Raw genomic sequence first — 21,022 nt, 5'->3', positions numbered from 1 at the left:
ATCGAGGAGCTGGTCCTGGATCACAAGGAGGAGCTGACGACAGAGGAACTCGCTGAACTCCAGCAGGAGCAGCTTAGGTTGCTCACCGAGGAGCAGTCCTCCGGGGAAGAAGAGGAAAGGGCGGTTATAAAAAGTGATGAGATTAAAGCCATCATGGAAAAATGGAACGAGTGCCAGGATTTTTTAGAAAAGAACCACCCTGACAAAGCGGAGTGATAAACATGATGAATGACAATGTCGAATCGCATTTCCGAAAAATTTTAATGTGTAGGAAAAGGCAAGCCACATTAGACCGCTATTTCACGAAGTCTGATCCACCAGCTACACAGCTAAAAACGCCAGAAACCCAAGAAATCACAAGAGAGAAAACACCTGAAGGAAAACATCCCTCCATCGTGGAGCCAGACTCTCCCTCAAAACTGTAACCTCCTCTCCCCCCAGTCCCTCCTCACTTCATGCCAGAACTCGACTCATGCAAGGTTAGTTTCTTGGTTTCTCGTTTGTCTTGACTATCTATCTCTGCTTTTAACCCCTTCCGAAATGCCACTCCTGTGCTTGGTCATGATAATTGTTTAATAAAATCTTCCATAAAAGTGCACAACATAAATACTGTAATAACCAATCTTAATGCACATAGAAAATCTAGGCAATACGGCATAAACACCAATAATTTAATTAAAGTTACTACTTTAGATGAACAATGTATTAAAACTATAAAAACAGACTATAGGTTAAACAAAAAATACACACAGAGCGGAGCTAATAAAAATAACTTAGTTCCTGTTCCATATATCAATAACGCACATAGTATTCATCTCTGCTCCTCCGAAACATTAAATATGGCACTAATAAATATTAGAGCTTTAAGTAACAAGATGTTTTTTATCAACGATCTTATAAGTGATAAAAAAATAGATTTTATTGCACTAAGTGAAACGTGGCTTAGCTGTGATGGCGCAGCTGTTTTAATCGAATCTGCGCCTCCGGATTGCAGTTTTACTCGTGCAGATCGCCAAGGAAAGAGAGGTGGCGGGCTAGCAAACATTTACTCTAGCCGGTTAAAATGTAAAAATGTCAGTTTTGGCAAATTCAAGTCTTTTGAGCATCTCGCCATTGTTATTCAGGGAGATTCTCACGTTCTAATATTATCCGTGTATAGACCTCCTAAATTCAACGCGTTTTTCTTTGAGGAATTCTCTGACTTGATGTCAATCTTAATTACGAACTATGACACACTCTTAATAGTCGGCAACTTTAATTTTCATATAGATAATCAATGTGACCAAAAAGTAAAAGAATTTATGAACCTCCTGGACTCTTTTGATTTGAGACAGCTCATTAATCAGCCTACACATAAAGCAGGTCATACGTTAGACTTAGTAATTACTAAAGGACTAAAAGTTGATATAAAGCAGGTCATTGATATGGGTCTATCAGACCATTTTCTTCTACTTTTTAATATAGAAATAATGATAGAAAACACTCATGAGAAGCATATTGTTAAAAAACGCTTCTTTGACTCATCAGCAGCTTTAAAACTTACAAACATTCTAAGCAATCAGTCCGTTTATAGTGCCAACTATAATAGCAAGGATAATGTAAATAGTAAGGTGGAAAGATTTAATACTAAAGTGAGGGCTGCTGTTGACTCAGTTGCACCTGAAAAGACAGTTGAAAAATTTTCTAGCATTGTTATACCTTGGAAGACCCAAAGAGTGTCTGATTTAAAGAGAACATGCCGTAGAGCGGAGTGTAAATGGAGGAAGACTAAACTAACTATTGACTATGAAATATTAAAAGTTAAAATAACAGAATACAATAACACAGTCCGTCTTGAGAGGCGCTGCTATTTCTCTAAGATTATAAATAACAATGCTAGTAATCCCAGAGTCTTATTTTCGACGATTGATCGTCTGTTAAACCCAGGTAACTCAAAGGAATGCCTCCTAAGTACTTCCAGTAAAACCTGTGAGGCTATCGCTGTATTTTTCAATCAAAAAATTAATGATATTAGAAATAACATAGTATATCTCCCCAACACTAAGGATCCTCCTAAACCCCAGTATTCCGTAATAAACAAATTAAATTCTTTCACTAGGATAGATTTACATAAAATAATTTCTCAAATGAAACCCTCCACCTGTGCCCTTGACCCAATACCAACAAAATTTTTCAAAGAAGTATCGGGCGTGCTAATTGATAATGTTCTTGACATAGTAAATTCGTCATTAGATACGGGGGTCTTCCCAGACTGTCTTAAGACTGCTGTAGTTAAACCCCTACTTAAGAAAAATAATCTCGACCCCTCTGCTTTTGAAAATTATAGACCCATCTCTAACCTGCCTTTCTTAAGTAAAATTCTAGAGAAGGCAGTTATTATGCAGTTAAATGAGCACCTCAATAAACATGCTATTCTTGATAAATTTCAGTCAGGTTTTAGAACAAATCACAGCACAGAAACTGCACTCGTTAAAGTAGTAAATGACTTGCGGGTAAATGCAGACAGAGGCCATTTATCTGTTCTCATCCTCTTAGATCTGAGTGCCGCATTTGACACCATTGATCATAATATTCTTAAGAATCGCCTTAGTCAATGGGTGGGCCTCAATGGCAGCGTCTTAAATTGGTTTGAATCCTACCTGGCAGGGAGAAAATTCTTTGTTAGTTGTGGTAATTACAACTCAAAGACACATGATATCCTATATGGTGTTCCACAAGGCTCTATCCTGGGTCCGCTGCTCTTCTCAATCTACATGCTTCCATTAGGTCAGATTATCTCGGGACATAACGTGAGCTACCACAGCTATGCTGATGACACACAGCTGTATTTATCAATAGCACCCGATGACCCCGAATCTCTTGATTCGCTAACACAATGTCTAACCTGTATCTCAGAATGGATGAATAGTAACTTTCTCAAATTAAATAAAGAGAAAACCGAAATCTTAGTGATTGGCAATAATGGATACAATGAGGCTATTAGAAATAAACTGGATGCATTAGGATTAAAAGTCAAAACAGAGGTAAAAAGCTTAGGGGTAACCATTGACTGTAATCTGAATTTTAAATCACATATTAATCAGATCACTAGGACAGCATTTTTTCACTTAAGAAACATAGCAAAAGTTAGACCTCTTATAGCATCGAAAGATGCAGAGAAATTAGTTCACGCATTTGTTTTCAGTCGGCTAGATTACTGTAATGCACTCCTCTCAGGACTACCCAAAAAAGACATAAATCGTTTGCAACTAGTGCAGAATGCAGCTGCTAGAATCCTTACCAGGAAAAGAAAATCCGAACACATTTCTCCAGTTTTGATGTCACTACACTGGTTACCTGTGTCATTCAGAATTGACTTTAAAATTCTGCTTATGGTTTATAAAGCCTTAAATAATCTCGCTCCATCTTATATATCGGAATGTCTGACACCTTATATTCCAGATCCTCAACTGAGTGTCTCCTTAGAATTCCAAGAGCAAAACTTCTGCTGTTATGCACCTAAAATCTGGAATAGCCTGCCAGTAGGAATTTGCCAGGCTAATACAGTGGAGCACTTTAAAAAACTGCTGAAAACACATTATTTTAACATGGCCTTCTCATAACTTCACTGTAATTTAATCCTGATACTCTGTATATCCAATTCATTATAATAACTATTCATTCAAAACCTGTACTAACCCCTATTCGCTCTTCTGTTTTCTTTTCCGGTGTCCTTTTGGTGGTGGCTTGCGCCACCACCATCTACCCAAAGCTCCATGATGTTCCAACAATGATGGATGGATTAAAAGCCAGAAGTCTATATGACCATCAAGTGACTCCGTGAGAACCCTAACTACAAAGAGGACTATTTTCATTTATGTTAGGTAGAATGCCCAGGGGGGACTGGGCGGTCTCGTGGCCTGGAACCCCTGCAGATTTTATTTTTTTCTCCATCCATCTGGAGTTTTTTTTTTGTTTTTTCTGTCCACCCTGGCCATCGGACATTACTCCTTTTCTATGTTAACTAATGTTATCTTATTTTAATTTTGTATTTTGTCTTTTATTTTTATTTTCTTCATTATGTAAAGCACTTTGAGCTACTTTTTGTATGAAAATGTGCTATATAAATAAATGTTGTTGTTGGTGGTGGTTTATGGTGAGTTTTTGTATTACAGATTTTTCAAATGTTCCTTTTTTTCCCCTGTGCTTAAAACTCATTAAAAAAGTGTTTATACAGCGATCGGGCACGAACTCCTGCAATATTATTTTCTTGGTTGCTTGTGGTTGGGTTTTAAATAAAGTTTGGATTTGTTCAAATGTTCCCTTTTTTCCCCCCTGTGCTTAGTGTTTATTCAGCGATCGGGTCATAAAGGCTATAGTGCACGAACTCTTACAATGTTATTTTCTTGGTTGCTTGTGGTTGGTTTTTAAATAAAGTTCGGATTTGTTCAGATGTTCCTTTTCCCCCTGTGCTTAGTGTTTATTCAGCGATCGGGTCATAAAGGCTATAGTGCGCGAACTCTTACAATGTTATTTTCTTGGTTGCTTATGGTTGGTTTTTAAATAAAGTTCGGATTTGTTCAAATGTTCCTTTTTTTTTCCCCTGTGCTTAAAACTCATAAAAAAAAAAAGTGTTTATACAACGATCGGGTTGTAAGGCAATAGTGCAAACTGCTGCAATGTTACAGAGAGAGAGCAGGCTTGCGTGCTGATGAGAGAGAGAGAGAGAGAGAGAGAGAGAGAGAGAGAGAGTGTGCAGCTGAGCAGGGAGCCTGCACGTGCTGCTGAGCAGGGAGCCTGCACGTGCAGCTGAGCAGAGAGCCTGGGTGTTTGTCAGTGTTATTCAATGTTTTTACATTAGTTTACTATTTCACTGTGCATTCTATGGTGTAATTAACTATATTTGTGCTTAAAAAATAATTTAAAAAATATATTTACATACAGTTCGTACGGTCTGGAACGGATTAATTGTATTTACATACAATCCTATGGGGGAAATTGCTTCGGTTCACGACCAATTCGGTTTACGACCAGAGGTTTGGAATGAATTATGGTCGTGAACCGAGGTTCCACTGTACTAGGTGCAAATAGACATTATTCAGCAAGATTCTTCCCTGCCACCTGTTTTCTCACACCACCTTTATATTTTCTGGGAGATGGGTATGTCTGAGGGTATACATAGTATATTGGTAAATGTATGCAACTGAAAAAGAAGTGCTGTCACACTGTTGTTGGAAAACATGCAAATTGTGTTCACAACAAGTTCTAGTATGATATAGCATGATTTTATACATTCGTATTTTTATTTACAAATTTCTTAAAACAAATTCATTTAAAGTTTTCTTATGAGATGCTAAATGTTCCTGCATTTAGTCTGATTATCGTTCCAGTAACCCTATGCACTACCACATTGATTTTAATGTACTTTATTTAGTTGTTTTAGAAAATAAGCAAAGAATTCACCACTTCACACTGTTCAAACACCTACCACATGAAGAAGGACAGTAGGTGTATTAAAAACCAAAGACCAAACTGATTAGTGGAAAAATGTTAAGATCTATTCACAAAATATTTAATGAAATTCCATTCACTGTTGTATCAAACCTACCAGAATTGCTACACATCTGGGCAGAGAAATGACAACATGTCACTCCAAGGTCATGGGCTGTTTTCACAGTGTAAAGAATCTTCATTTGGTAGTCCCAGGCAACAAGATCTCCATAGGTAGATCCAGTTACAAACATCTGACCACATGATGCGAAGGAACATGCTGAAACTGAGCCTTCTTTAATGGATGCTTTTCTAAAATTGAACAAATACAGAGAAAAATGTCAGACAACTCCTTTTTATGTACACACTTTATTCAAAAACTGCATCTGAAAACATTATTATCAATCAAAAGGAAATAAAACTATATCTTTAATATCTTAATCATGTTTAATCATGGCTTCAAATAAAACTATCTTTAATATCTTAACCACGTTTAAACAAGTTAATCATGGCTTCTGCAGTAACTTGGTCTTTTGATACGAAAAGGTTAAAAATAATTATGAATTATGGAAACAAGTAACTCAACACCTCTTTGTTAAAAAATATTTTAATTAAAAAAAGAATATGAACACCTGAAATAATGCTCTTGGGAAAGTGGCAAAAACTGCAAGCAGTTTACAAACATAACGACGATGTCAATTTTTTCTTATAAATGCCTAATGTTGTCCTACTGCACTAAACGTCAGAAAGAACTGAAGAGAAAATGATGGCTTGAGTGTTTTTGCCTTTAGGACCCTGTATATTACATTTGTCTTCAAGGTCTAATGCTGTAAGTAGTAGGCTAACTAAAGACCAAGTTGGTGACACCTTCATGATAGCCATAAAAAATAAAATATATATTTAGCAAAAAATTTGTCTTTGGATTTCTCTTTGCCTTAATAAAGAATTTATTGTGGGATTGCTGGAGCAAGTCAGCTCCGAGTTACACAGGATATAGTTGGTCTCACACAGATGTAGGCCTCCACTGAAGAGCTCGTTATTCCACAATCTTTTTCCACAAAAACAGCAGGTAACAGCCATTTACTATAGCTGACCTAACACATCCTATAAAAAGCACTTCCCAAATACCTGAAAACAAAATTATTCCAAGTGCACAAGGGTGTTCACAGAATGAAGATATTCCTTTTCTCTAGCCTATGAGATTTACTTTGTAATAAGCCATGCAGTGCCTCTGCCAGGTTAACTACACATGTTAGTGATGCACACAGAGGAAGAAGTTGTTGTTTTATCTTCTTTTCCAATTCACTTAACATGATGTTTCAATTAAGTATATTTCACATTAGCAGCCTGTTTGCTCTCTCTACTTATTTTTTGTATTAGTAGGAGTGGTAGGACAAATATGTCATATATAGTCTGTTAAGTTATATTATGTGGAAAGAGGTGAAAACTATTACTAGTGAGTAAGAATCTCTGCATATTACCAAAAATCTCTCTATTATAAAAAAAATCTTGGAAGGCTTGGAAGAAGAAGATACGTGATTTTCTCAGAGACACTTTAACATCCCACGAGACAAGGCAGTGAGACAAAAGGACAGCTGCTGTACAGATTGTCCATTGATTTCTGCCAATTGTGCCCTAAATACAAAACCACATACAATGCCCAGAGGTCATGAGGTTTCTTTTTTGTCTGTCTTACATCCAGAACTACTTCCTACGAATTCTTCCTAGTGCCCACAATTATGGAAAACATCTATTCAAGCAAACTTTTTTCCTCTCCTGGGTGGCAACAAGCAGACTGTTTCAAAATGGCCTGTCGTAGATGGAATTTTATCTTGTAATGATGATTACTACCAGTATCTCAGTATTAGTAAGGCTTCATTTTGTTATGGGTACAATGTTTGTTTTACTTTGTTGTGTTTGTTTTTTACAGAGTATTTTTTTTCCTGCTAAAGCTTTTAAATACAATATGACAAACACTGAACTTCCTGGGGGAGATAATAGTGGTAACAGACTAAACACAGCAGGACAGACTTTTCTTTTCCACACAACAATATCCACCTTCTCCTGGTTAACTGCCATGCTTACTGGGTGTAAATTTGTATTTTTCTCCTAAATTCCCATACTTGGTACTCTTTCTTTCGGAGGGTATCAAAGAAGATATCCTTGCATGGTACACTTAGTCTCTCATGGCTCCTTTTGATCAAGAAGAGCAAAGGCTAAACTCAGATGATTTCCTGGGTGGATAAGCGCCTTAACCTGGCACAGAAAATGTAAAATCCAAAGCATAACATAAGAACCTCATTATGGACACTTGTACATATGATATCATTTCACTCATTACTTGACAACCAATGAGTGCTCGGCCAGAAGAACAGTCCATGCAATGCAGCCTTAAGAAAAGAAGGAAAGCTGGGTTGTAAAAAAATAAGAGCGGCTTGTCTGCCCAGTGTCTGCGGTCTACAGTACGTGTGCTTCCTCAGTTGATTTGCCCATTTGAATTCAAACAAGGGACGCATTTGAATTCAAACAAGGGACGCTATTGGCGGATGGCTGAGAAGCTACCCAATCAGAGCACGCAGTTAAGTTCCTGTGTGCTGCTGATTGGCTCAGCAACGGGGCGCTGCATTAACCAGGAAGTCTCATCTCACTCATTCAGCATTAATGCACGTTACTGCTAATGCTTCAGGATTGCAGAAAAGGTAAAAGTTTTGGATATGTTGAAGGAAGGAAACAGCTACACCGCTGCAGGACACAATTACAGCATCAATGAGTCCACAATTCTTTTTATTTAAAAAGGAGGAAAAGCATATAAGATCTACGGTCGCAGTGTCCTTTAATCAGGGCGCAAAACGAGTTGCAAGTGGACGTGATAAAGCAGCAGTCTGGATGGAATCTGCTTTAGGGATTTGGATTGAAGAGTGCTGGAAGAAGAACAACGGCAGTGCTAAACAGTCGCCTGAAGAGGCTCCTTTAGAAGAGCTGTAACGCTATCCTTTGTGTTGTGCAGTAAAATTAAACTCATCGTTATCGGACAAGTCGTCGTGTCATTGTTGGTGAGTAACCATAATTAATTATTTACGTACAGTACTTATTACATGTACATAGTTTAGTGTCGCTGTACACACATTTTACTGTATACAATTTTTCTTGCATTGTACGTATTTATTGCTGGTGGCCTGTCTGTTGTAATGGCTGTAACGTATGTGATATTGGAGACGCTCGATATCTTTAAAATAATATTTAGGTTTTACTGTATGTAAACTGTGTTTACATACATAATTTCAACGAATCATACCTAATATCTAAGAGAATACAAAGGGTTTATGCTGTATAACTGTGCGTGAAATGTTTATAATAGTGTGGGAGAGTTTATAAGGGCTTAAAATATATAAAAATAACCATATAAACATATGGTTTCTACTTCGCGGATTTTCTTATTTCGCGGGTGGCTCTGGAACGCAACCCCCGCAATGGAGGAGGGATTACTGTATGGCGCCAGCCCAAGTTACTGCTTCCTCTAAGAACACCGTGTTAGCTAGGTTGAGGAACTCCTTAGCACGATTCTTCCCCTTTTTGATACTATTGTAAACTGGAGAAACAGACATGGCAAAAGGGTTGAAAAGGCTACCCAAAAGACTCAAAAAAAGCAGGCCAGACCATTCACCAACTTGCCCAGAAAAGGCTATCTCAGACAGACAACCCCCAACTACAACTGGTAGGCGCAGCGTATAGGCCCAGAAATGGAGAACTGGCTGAAACATTTAAAATGCATCTACATAGTCCCAAAATGGTCAAAAACACCTGTCTTGGGAGAGGAGCCATAAAATCCCTGGCTAGAAGAGATAATGCTAAAACAAAGTATCTTTATAAATGAGCTATTTATTGAAAAAGAACAAAAAATAGAAAAAAGTCAAAAATAGAAGGCAACCCAAATCATAATCATGAGCAATATTCAACAACAGAAGCAAAACAGTTAAATAAACCAGAAGAAAAAATAAATAAACACTTACACAGGATCTCCAACAAACACAGTAAATCACGGCTGGGTCCTCTTCCCAGACCTCAAAAAAAAAGGCTGAGGGTGAACCCAGCAGCAGTGACATCGAGGTAGCCTTGTCTAAGTAATAAACAAACCTAACAGGAATTACACACAAACATGAACAACAATACTTAAAAAAATATATAAAAATTACAATAAACCAAAAATACGCAGCAACACGCTGCATCAGTGCATGTTCCCAACCTCCTCTAGGGAATAAACCCTGGCTGAAACATAACAAACCACACTTACAATCAATCTTCATTTTTTCATACTTTGGTAAAGTGCACCCTAGGACAGTGATTCCCACCCACTGTGCCGTGCCATGAGAGATCATCAAGTGTACTGTGGAAAATTATCCAATTTCACTTACACTTAGGTCCATAAATATTTGGACAGAGACAACTTTTTTCTAATTTTGGTTCTGTACATTACCACAATGAATTTTAAATGAAGCAACTCAGATGCAGTTGAACTGCAGACTTTCAGCTTTAATTCAGTGGGGTGAACAAAACGATTGCATAAAAATGTGAGGCAACTAATGCATTTTTTTAACACAATCCCTTCATCTGCCGTGACAGCAATGGATAAATATCTGAAAAGGCAAAGTACACAATCTGAACTGGGTCCTGAAAAAAACTGTGACCCAGATGAAGGCCCTAGTATGAGTAGTGGTCAGCAGAAAACAAAAAAGGTGAGCTCAAGACAATACAATGAAAGTTATCTTTCCTTTGGATTTACTTTTACCGGGGAACCAACCGGACCGATTCCGTTATGCTTGGTATGTGGGGAAAAGCTGTCCAACGTGCCATGGTTCCTAGCAAACTTAAACGCCATCTCCAAACAAAACACCCATCACTTCAAAACAAGAACACAGACTATTTTATTCAACTTCCTGAACAGACCAAGAAACAGGCAGCTGTAGTGAGGAAAACCAAAAAGACGAATGAGAGAGCTCTCAAAGCTAGCTACCAAGTTGCTGAACTCATCGCCAAATCAAAACAGGCACACACGGTGGCAGAGACATTAATACTACCTGCAAAATCATTGTAAATGAGATGCTCGGCCCTGGCGCTCTTAAAGAAATAGCCCAAGTCCCTCTCTTAAATAATACAATAGCCAGACGTATTGATGACATATCTGCAGACATTGAAAGGATTATTTTGGAAGAGTTGCACACCAGTGAAAAATTTGAATTGCAACTCGATGAATCTACGGATATCAGTGGACATGCACAACTTTTGGCAAATGTGCGCTTTGTAGACGGAGACACCATCAGAGAAAACTTGCTGTTTTGCAAGGAATTGCCAGAAAGAACAACAGGAGAGGAAATTTTTCGAGTTGTATCAAAGTACCTTGAACAAGAAGGACTTAAGTGGGAAAACTGCATAAGTGTTTGCACTGATGGAGCAGCCGCCATGTTCAGGTACACCAAAGGATTTGTAAGCAGAGTGAAAGTGCAACATCCAGATGTTATTGCGACGCATTGTTTTCTGCACCGTGAGGTACTCGTTGCCAAGATATTACCAGCAGACCTAGCTCCTGTATTGGACGATGTTGTGTGCACGATAAACTTTGCGAAGACAAGACCTGTAAAAAGTCATATGTTTGCATCATTGTGTGAGGAAATGGGAGCGGAGCATAAAGTGCTATTGCTGCATACGGAGGTCCGGTGGTTGTCCCGTGGCAAAGTTTGAGCTCCGGGAGGAACTAAAAGTGTTTTTGACAAATGAGAGGTGTGCTAACACTATGTTGCTTTCAAGTGATGAGTGGTGTGCAAGACTAGCATGTCTGGTGGATATATTTCAACATTTCAATGACCTCTAAACATGTGGATGCAAGGCCAAAAATTTCATCCAGAAATGGCAAGGTATCAACATTGCTGTACTGTGTGAGAGAATAAGCATTTGAAAACTCTTGAACAGAAGTTGTCATTTTATTTCCCTTCAGTTTCCACTGATTACCTTGACTGGGTTAGGAACCCATAATGCTCAACCGCAGTTGGAAAGGACATGACTTTGCAGGAGCAGGAGGAAATAACTGTACTGAGAGAAAATCGTGGTTTAAAGCTGAGCTTTGCTGATCTACCTTTGGACAGTTTTTGGCTGACTGCTGCCAAGGAGTTCCCCATTCTGGCAAGCAGAGCTATTTCAGCCCTCCTCCCATTTTCCACAACCTACCTATGCGAGCTTGGCTTTTCTAGCATGACTGCTATAAAAACTAAAAAAGAGAGAGACTCACTGTGTGTATATCAGCGTCGTGTTCAACTAAATAGGCCCAGGTTTCACACTGAGTAAGTAAATTGTGAGTAAATTGAAACTAGAAGATCATTATATTACATATACTTTTTGTGACAATTTTGTTTGGTGGTGCGCCGTGGGATTTTTCTAATGTAAAATATGTGCCGTGGCTAAAAAAGGTTGGGAAACACTGCCCTAGGAAATGCTCCAACTGCCATTCTTGGGTAATCTAAGTCTTTACTGTGACCTTGTTAAGGCATCATGAAAGTCAATATGCCAGGTCTGACTTTGAATGTGGATCCCAATATCCTTAATCTGGACATGTTTCTGTTGATTTTTGTTTGAAGCACAATGGAATTTGCTTTTTGGATCATGAAAAACCATAACATTTATTCTGTAACATTGATCATTTAGGCAAAAAAAAACAATAAAAATTGCATAAAATCAAGGATAATCAGATTATGATTATGTGGAAGTAGATGGGTCTATTTCAGAAGAATTCAACTCCCAAACTCCTATTTCTTGGTTGAGAGCAAGAAGCTGAGGTCTGAATGGACATGGATCAGGATTTAATTAGCAGAGGCAGGTGCAAGGTGCAGTGGAAGAAAAGTGGTTAGTACCTATGACCTATTGGGGCATCCCTCAATTAGACCGAGAGGTGCCAGAAAGCATGAAGGTGTCAACTGTGGAAACAGGTGAAGGAAGACTAAGTTGTGGAAGGAGTTTAGTAAAGTCATGTAAACTGTGCACTGATACGTGTCTACCACTAGGCAAAGTGCAAAGCCTAGTTCAGCTTCAGTCTGAAAAAAGCCATCTGGATCTAACGCACAAGTAATACAAAAATCAAACTATGTGTGATGCAGTTACAGGTAACGCTCATTTGTAGAACAAATCCAAGCAGACTACACCAGAAAGGACAGGAAAAAAAAAAATCAAACAATGTATATGATTACAGGACCTAATTAACCCAGGTTTTATGGTTACAGAGAGCTGGGTGTTAGCCAGTGTCATGTGGCACAAAGCAGACACTAATCATTGTTTTGTGTAACTTAACCTTACCATATAAAAGTTGTAACCGTCAATAATCACAGTCCTACTGATACTTGTTCATATTGGTCATACAAGGAAAAGACAGTAATTATTCTACCCTCCATACCTTTGGGTGTTAGAAGAAAACCTATTTTGCTAACAGAAAAAATATGCAAACATGGAGAAAACAGTAAAAACACAATAAAGACATGAAATCCAAAACCACCCTCATGGAGTTATAAGGCAGTAGTGATGTCAACTGTACCACTATATTTCTCTAGTGGAAAACAGTTAAAAAACAACAATTTTTTTGTTTTTAACAAATTTGCAAAAATCTCAAGTAAACTTTTTTCATGTTGTCATTATGGGGTGTTGTGTGTAGAATTCTGAGGAAAAAAATGAATTTAATCCATTTTGGAATAAGGCTGTAATATAACAAAATGTGGAAAAAGTGATGCGCTGTGAATACTTTCCGAATGCACTGTATATCAGTTAGTTTGTTTCGTTTTATACATCTGTGTAATTCAGTTTATTAGGTCATGGGAAGTCAAGGCCAATTCTAGCCACAGTGGGCACAAGTAGGACACCAATTAGTACTTTGAAAGATTATGATTTTTTTAAAGTACAAAGCATAAAATTCAAAATAAATATAAAAACTAACCATAATGTGATGTTGTTATGAATTCACCCAACTAATTCTGATGGGAACAACAAACTCAGTATTTTACACTGTAAAGTATATTGTTATTCATGATAAAGGAGGTTGCAGCATTCAATATTTTTGATTTTCTTCTTTGAGTTATATTCATAGAAGCAGTATGAGAATATTGCAGAATGCAGAAAATAAAAGCTGATAAGCATGTATTTTGTTAAATTTGACTACAACCAAAAATAAGGACATTTTCAGTTTATACCTGCAAAGCTTTCTTGAGTGCATATCCCACAATGCCACAGTTCCATCAGCTGATCCAGATACCAGATATGAAGAGTCAGGAGAAAAAGTACATATCCTAACAGGGTTCCGACCGGGAAGAGCTAGGACTGCCACTTTCTCTCCTGTTTCCAGACTCCAGAGTAGGGTCGTTCCATCAGTTGAGCAGGAAGCCAAGAACTTGCCAGAGGAGTCAAAACAACAACTGTGTACTGCATAGGCATGGCCACGTAATGGTGAGAATGGCAACTCAGAGAAGCCTTTGACTGAATAAATACGAATTGTTTTGTCCAATGAGCAGGATGCAAAGAAGTCATTAGAAAAGGCACACCAGTTAACATCGTCATGGTGATTGGCAAAAGTACAAGAAAGGGAGACCATTTTAAGTTAAGATGCCTAGAAAAATAGAATAAAATAAATAAGTAAAAAACAATATATTTCTCATAGTACTGTTAACAATTTAATATGTGTGCTGCCAATAACACATTCAATTAAATTATTACAAAAGCAAGATTTCAGTCCTTGGTAAACTGAAATGGTTAATTTACTTTCATGCTCGGACAACTAATTAGCAAAACAATTTTTTAAATACAAACATAAAAAGTAACTTAGATTCTGTTTATATTTTTCATATACTAAAATATTTTGATAAATAAAACTTAAAATATAAAAACAAATATTTTTTCAAGGCCAAACAATGACAGTTTTATAGGGGCAAGCTAATCCCAGATCATAGTTAAATCTCTCTGAGATAAGGGACTATTAAACTCAGCTCATAGAAATGAATCTACTTATTACTTCTAACTTCCTGCTTTTAATGTGACTTTTGTTTCAATGTGTTAGCTTATTTCAGCTCTCACTGTACATTTAATACATTCCACAATGCAGTCTTTATATTTATTATAATACCTTTGTTATACTTTTTAATATACAGAGAATATTTTCTCTTTTTACTTATTTTAATTGACTTCATTATCTGTAGCCTTTTACAAGTGGCTGACAGCAGTGTTCCCTCGAAGGTTTCATCTCACATTTTCAAGTAGCGCACAAGTCAAATGAAGAAATGAACCTTATCGTCCCCATGCCACCTACAGCCCGGGTTTCTAAACTTTTGACAGAGGAGACAACACAATGGTGCTAGAAATGAATTATTAAAACTTTGGATATCTGGAAATTCCACAGGCTTGACATTAAATTACTAATTTGGTGGTCTTATGCCCACAAACATCACAAACATCAAAATTAGTGTCATCAAAAAAAACTGAAGATTTCAAAACTCATAGTAAAAATAAGTATATATTTGAATATGTTCAAATGCACATCAAATATTCTGGGTGCTACATATTTGTTTATATCATATAGGCAGTTTTTCTTTAGTTTTTTTTAAACAATTGTTAACATTTTTACAATTTTTTACTGTGCATCTCAAAAGAACAAAGTATTTAGGACTCATGTAGAGTTGTTTAAATGAAATGAGTGAAAACTGCAGCATTGAAATGAATGCAACACCTGAAAAACATGGCCCTTCACAAAACTGTCCAAAGAGGAGTCTACATTGTATTTTATTTAACTGTAACACAAAACAGATTGTGATTTCTCGAGCACATTAAACCCGGTTATTAAACAACTCTTCTTTCTAGCAGGACAGCCAGTGTACAACTGCATGTGACACCAGCTGAGAGATGCAGGCAGTAGCCAGAGGCATCAGAATAATACATCAGATTAAACTAAACTCATTTTTATTTTCTCCCTTTTCAGTCAAATTAAAAATGTAATACAGATAACCATAGAATTTACTTTTTTTCATCAATATGTGCCAAGTCAGCAATCATATAAGATGCATAGTGAAACTGTATGTTAGCTGAGGTAAATAAAATGAAATTGCTAACAATTTTCTTTATCTTTGACTTTAAAGTCACCGCAATAACAAAAGTAAAATCAAAAATTTGGCACTTATTCTCCAATGCCTTTACCTTTGGGATCTCAGGTTCAAGAGTGAAATGGAAGAGGATCAGGAGCTGATCGATACTTTTTTAGGGTGTTAGAGAAGTATTAAAAATCTGTTCTCTGCACAAATTTAGGTCTAAAAGCAGAGATTGGGGTGGAAAATGCTTTGTGAAGGGGTGTGTTTAAGAAATAGAACCCTGTCCATTTACCTAATGATGATACAAACATTCCATTAAAAAATATTAAGAGGCCGTTATATTACAGACCTGATATGCATTTGAAGAGCAGTCCACCGTGTATTACTTACTTCAAGAAAAAGATCGCCGACCCAGTATTATGTGTTAAGGTCAATTCTGCACATATCTGCAAACCACAATCTGCATCCATGCCTCCTGTTTATCATAGTTAGCTTCTCATGGAGTATTATGTCAAAAGCTTTTGGAAAATCAAGGTAAATAATACCTATGTGTACAATTCACTATTACCAAGTTAAGTTTGTTGATTTCTAATAAATCCCTTGTTTATTAGAAGAGTGAGATTTCCCCTGACAAAACCTGTGCAGGCAGTTATTTATCACATTCATAATGGATATCTACAACTTTATTGTGTATTTAACAATCATTTCCATTAATACGATGCAATGAGAAGTCAAACAAAATGACACCTTTTATTGGCTAACTGACAGCTTAGGTCCCTTCTTCAGACAACTCGTAATTACAAACATTCTCCGCATATGTTAATGGGTTTTCCTGCCACATCCTAATATCAGGCTGCAACATGATGGTGCGCTGCAACAGACTGGCACCCTGTTATAGATTGGTTCCTGCTCTGTACCTGATGCTGGGAGAATAACTTCAAGTGCCACCAGTGTCTTGAACTGAATTAAGCAGGTTCGAACTTGGATAGTTGCAATCCAGAGGTTTATTTTTTCCCCCAAGACTCAAATTAGATAGATGGATAGCAATTTCTTCCAAAATCATTTCAATTGCTTTCAGATCTTAACAATCTATGCATATAAAGCAAAAGGCAGAAACAAACCACCCAGAAGAAAGCCCAAACTGATACAGAAAGAATGTACAAATTCTATGTGTTCAGGTAAAGATTCTAACCCACACCTCTGAAGCTTTGAGCAAACTGCATATGGAAGATGCAGCAGCATATAGCAGTACGATGACAAAAGAAAAAGTCACAATATAAAGTAAATACAGTACATATATTTAAAGGAAATAAGACATAATGTAAAATAACATCTATATAGGAAAGACTGAAAATTGACAGCTGGTGTGATTAAGTTTTTAATTTACAAGAATGTGCATGAAAAGCAGTGAAAAAAATCAGCAGTTTATATAATTAAGTAATTTTTGTTACAAGACTGGATACATGCTACGACAATGGCAACGTTTGAAAGGCTATCTATTACGTATAAATACAGTTTCTCACGCAAGCATTACCAGAGCTAGATTCAAAAGTGTGCGTGTTTTTGGTTTTTTTCACCACGAGGCGGCGTAGTTGAAAACAACAAGAAGACCATATTCCAGGCACGTCCAAGGAGCGAACTAATGAACAGAACTACCAGGCTGAGGCTGACATTAGGTGTTTTATTAAAAAGGCCACATCGATTCGATAGTTTGTAAAAGGCTGTTCCATGTACCTGTTTGCTTACAGAAGCGCGACATGTAACTACACATTTCTTGTTTCATTTTCGTGTAATCTAAGAACCCATGTCTATAAAATATCAAAACACCTAATAGGGCGAATGAAAAAAAAAACACATCTCGCTTGAGGGAGCGTGGCCTCGCTCCGCCCCTCTCCTAACTCAAGGCTGAACAAGTTAACAAGTGGTTTAGTTTTTAAACAGAAACAACAAGTACTCGATACAGAACAACATATTACAGCGTAAAACAATTAAGCACCCATACAGGTTACCTTATAGTTTTTTAAAATTGGAAAACCTGCTGTTCACACTACTGCGCAATATGTGTATACTTCCTGCTGTCGCAGTCTCTCACCCGTGACGGTGAGATCTCTAACCGGCACCAAACAGTCACAATTCTGCGCAGACAATGAACATGAAGCCCAATCATCATTAACCTACTGCACGCTTCTGCGCAGCCGGGCGGACTTCTTATCAAAATAATAAAAGGCTGGGGCGGAGAGCCCTGCCAATAAGGGACGAAGTACAGTATGAGGAGTGGAGCTGCTTATAGGAGGAGGAGCAGACATAAATTAGGCAGATAATAAAAACAAACCACCCAATCAGTTTTAAATTACTGCATAAATATACGCAGCCGGAAATCGAATCAAAAAAGGTAATGGGCGGGAGTCTGCGGATAGCTACAGCAGGAAGTAGTCGGCGTGCTGGTAGTAAGGAGGAGCTGCAAATACAAATTGTTAAGCATGGAGGCAGTGCGCAGGTGTGTGGGTGCGTGGTAACAGCTGTTTATTGAAAGGTTTGCGGAGTAATCCGCCATAAATGTCACATTTTTGGATTAAGCTCTCTGTTGATGTTTAGGAGGTGAAAACTGAAAGGTTTTAATGGGAGAAATGCAGTGGGGCTTGTTTTGATAATGAAAACTATGTTTTCAGTTTAGCTTTATGCTGAACGGTTCTTTTAATTATCGTGTAAAGGGTATTTTCCTTTGTAACTTGCTAGCACTGACAATGTGATGCCATTCGCGATTCTTTTTTTCCCCGTCTGGGCCGGTGCTTCGTGGATATTTCCATATGTGTTTCCTACAGGAACATTGATTTTATTCAAGAATTGTAACTTGCACCTGCCGGCTAATGAGGACAGTGAAGCAACCGCACTACTACATTTTTTGTATTGTTACCAAGTTATATTTTGACATTTGCCACTTTTTATTATTAACTGTAAGTTTATGGAAAACGATTTATGTTACAAATTTAAATTATTTTTGTATTTTGTATGAGCAAATAACAAAATACAGGATTGCAAGGGGCCAGAGTCTGTGCTGACACCATAAGGCCCAAGACAGGAACCAGTCGCTGACATGGCTCCAGAACTCAAATCCAGTATTCTAGTGTCATTTGGCAGTCACTGTGCTGTGCTGCCCTACTGTAGATTCTGTTTTCATTAGTGGCCTGAATGAACACTGATTGTGATGAAATAAACTTCTAAGTATTAGGATTTAAGTAAAAGAATTGCAGTCATAACCAAACCTTCATTATTGTTCTGATTTACACAATATCCATAATCCACAATTACATTATAAAAATAAACAGTCAAAAAGAATTATACCATTTAGGGCGTGAGCACTGTTGATGTGAAATTGTTAAAAGGTTTTGGTCATTTGGAGGATCACCACAAAAACAGTTCAACCAGGCTCAGATGGGGTGTTGACTAAAGGGACACTGTAGGGACTTAATCAGCATTTCATTAAGGTTCAGTCAAACAGTATTTCCAGCCCATTTTTAATATTTGTGAAATAAGGTAGTGCAATGGTTAGCACTGCCATTTTACAGATCCAGCATTCCAGGGTTTGAATTCTGTCCAGGCATCATTTGTCTGGAGTGATCACATTCTCCTATCCACATCCCCAGAGATGTGTGTGTGTGTGTCTCAATGTAACTGTGAATTGTCTCTGTGTGGGTGGGTGGGTTCTTTGATGGAGTGGTACCCTGTTCAGGATCTGGATAAGCTCTGGGCATGTGTGACCCTGAGTTGGACTGAGCTGGTTTGACAACATGATATTTTTTTGTGTAAGAGTCTGAAATTTAATGGTTCTTGTCCTCTGCGTATCTGGGCCAATTTTGGCCACTAGTTTTTGAATTTGTTGAATTTAAGCTGGACTTGACATTCAATTGTATTGTCATGTGTATATAATGCCATTAAAAATTAAATGAATGTATCAAATTGTAGAATATGAATAAATATATTGAAATAAGTAAAGAATTATAAAGAGTAAAATGGAATTGAAATGGACAGTTCTCTAAGCAAAATAATTTTTCATAACTGGCAGTTAACAGTAAGCAGTCAGTCAGTCATTATCCAACCCGCTATATCCTGACACAGGGTCACGGGGGTCTGCTGGAGCCAATCCTAGCCAACACAGGGAGCAAGGCAGGAACAAATCCCTGTGCAGGGCGCTAGCCCACCGCAGTAAAAGTAAGCAGACACTGGTCAAATGTTCCTTTTTAAATTTCAGTAACATTTGTCTAGAAATCTTCATAAATTTCCTCCCATTAAATTAATTCAAGCAGTCTACACTGGACTGTTTGATGGTTTTATGGTCCGCTTGCTTTAGATTGCTCAACCACAGAAGCCTGTTCATATTTTTCACAAACAATCCCTAGTGATAGTTATTATTTTAAACATGGAACACTGACATTTATTTGAAAGATTAGAACAGTTTATGAAATGCATGCACATTTTCCTTAACCACAGTAATAATGGTGACATGCCAGTCCTTAAGAGGGTTTATGTTAATAGGTAGCTTTGGAATCCTACACAGCTTGGGTGGTCAGACATGATCCAAGATGGCGGTAGTGGCTGCTGGCACACTTGTTGACCAGCTTTATATTTATTACCAGGCATTGTGGTTAATGGGCAGTCCCTTTTTAATTAGTGATTCTGCTCCTTGTTCTTTTCTTCATTCTGCTATGTCAGTAATTACTATTCAGGCATTTTGAACATTTCAATAAAATGTTTTGTATACCTGAGCAGATTCCAACAGTCAATTGCGACAATGTGGGTTAGTCCCACACTCCCACTTCTCTTTTGGGAGCCTCTTGAACCTGAAACCATCAACAATGTAACCACACACACACACAACACATTGCAAGGGGTAGGTGAAAAGATACTCAGTGCTTTTATTTTAAATCCAAAGCAAATCAACAAAATAGTGTCCGAAGTGCAGTGCAAAAGTCGTAATAAATAAGTAATCCAATGAAAGAAAGTGTTCATAGTGGAAGTTAAAAGCAATGAAAAGAAGATCCACAAAAACAAAGTTAAAAACACAGGCATGAAACTGTCCTTAAAAGTCAGAGCCCTGGTGCCCCTTGATAACTGACATCTCCTCGACTTGCTCTTTTTAGACCTTGCAGTCTGAGGAGATGCCCACCAGCAGGCACAGATACCATTCTCGTCTGGTCCAGGTTCTCATCTGTCCCTCATAAGGCTACAAATCCAAACCTTGCTCTGTCCTCCCACTGTTGCCATTTCCTGGCTACTCCAGGCAAGAGCGCAGTTAGAGCACTACAGACGCTCCTGCTCTCCATAATTATTCAACAGGAGCGACCCCTCAGCCCCCTCCTGAGTGCTGGCCACACGCGCTCCTCTCTGGGGCTCCACTCCCATCCACCAGCTCTCACTCTTTTTCTCTTTCACTTGCTTGCTCGCCTCCATCC

The 21,022-nt window shown here is 37.8% G+C and overlaps 1 protein-coding gene across 1 annotated transcript in view; it reads right to left on the bottom strand.

The window, feature by feature from the left end:
• Positions 1-17,754, bottom strand: part of wdsub1 (WD repeat, sterile alpha motif and U-box domain containing 1) — an 87,549-nt gene extending 69,795 nt beyond the window's left edge. The window contains exons 1-3 of the mRNA XM_028806428.2: positions 17,582-17,754; positions 13,692-14,104; positions 5,588-5,781 (exon numbers count right to left, since the gene is read on the bottom strand). Coding sequence (XP_028662261.1) covers positions 5,588-5,781; positions 13,692-14,089 — 592 coding nt within the window. The 5' untranslated portion in view covers positions 14,090-14,104; positions 17,582-17,754. The remainder of the gene's footprint in view (positions 1-5,587; positions 5,782-13,691; positions 14,105-17,581) is intronic.
• Between the last annotated feature and the right edge of the window lie 3,268 nt (positions 17,755-21,022).

The sequence above is a fragment of the Erpetoichthys calabaricus genome, chromosome 8, assembly GCF_900747795.2.
Source record: "Erpetoichthys calabaricus chromosome 8, fErpCal1.3, whole genome shotgun sequence".
Classification (NCBI taxonomy): Eukaryota; Metazoa; Chordata; class Cladistia; order Polypteriformes; family Polypteridae; genus Erpetoichthys; species Erpetoichthys calabaricus.
This window is presented reverse-complemented; position numbering and strand designations above follow the sequence as displayed.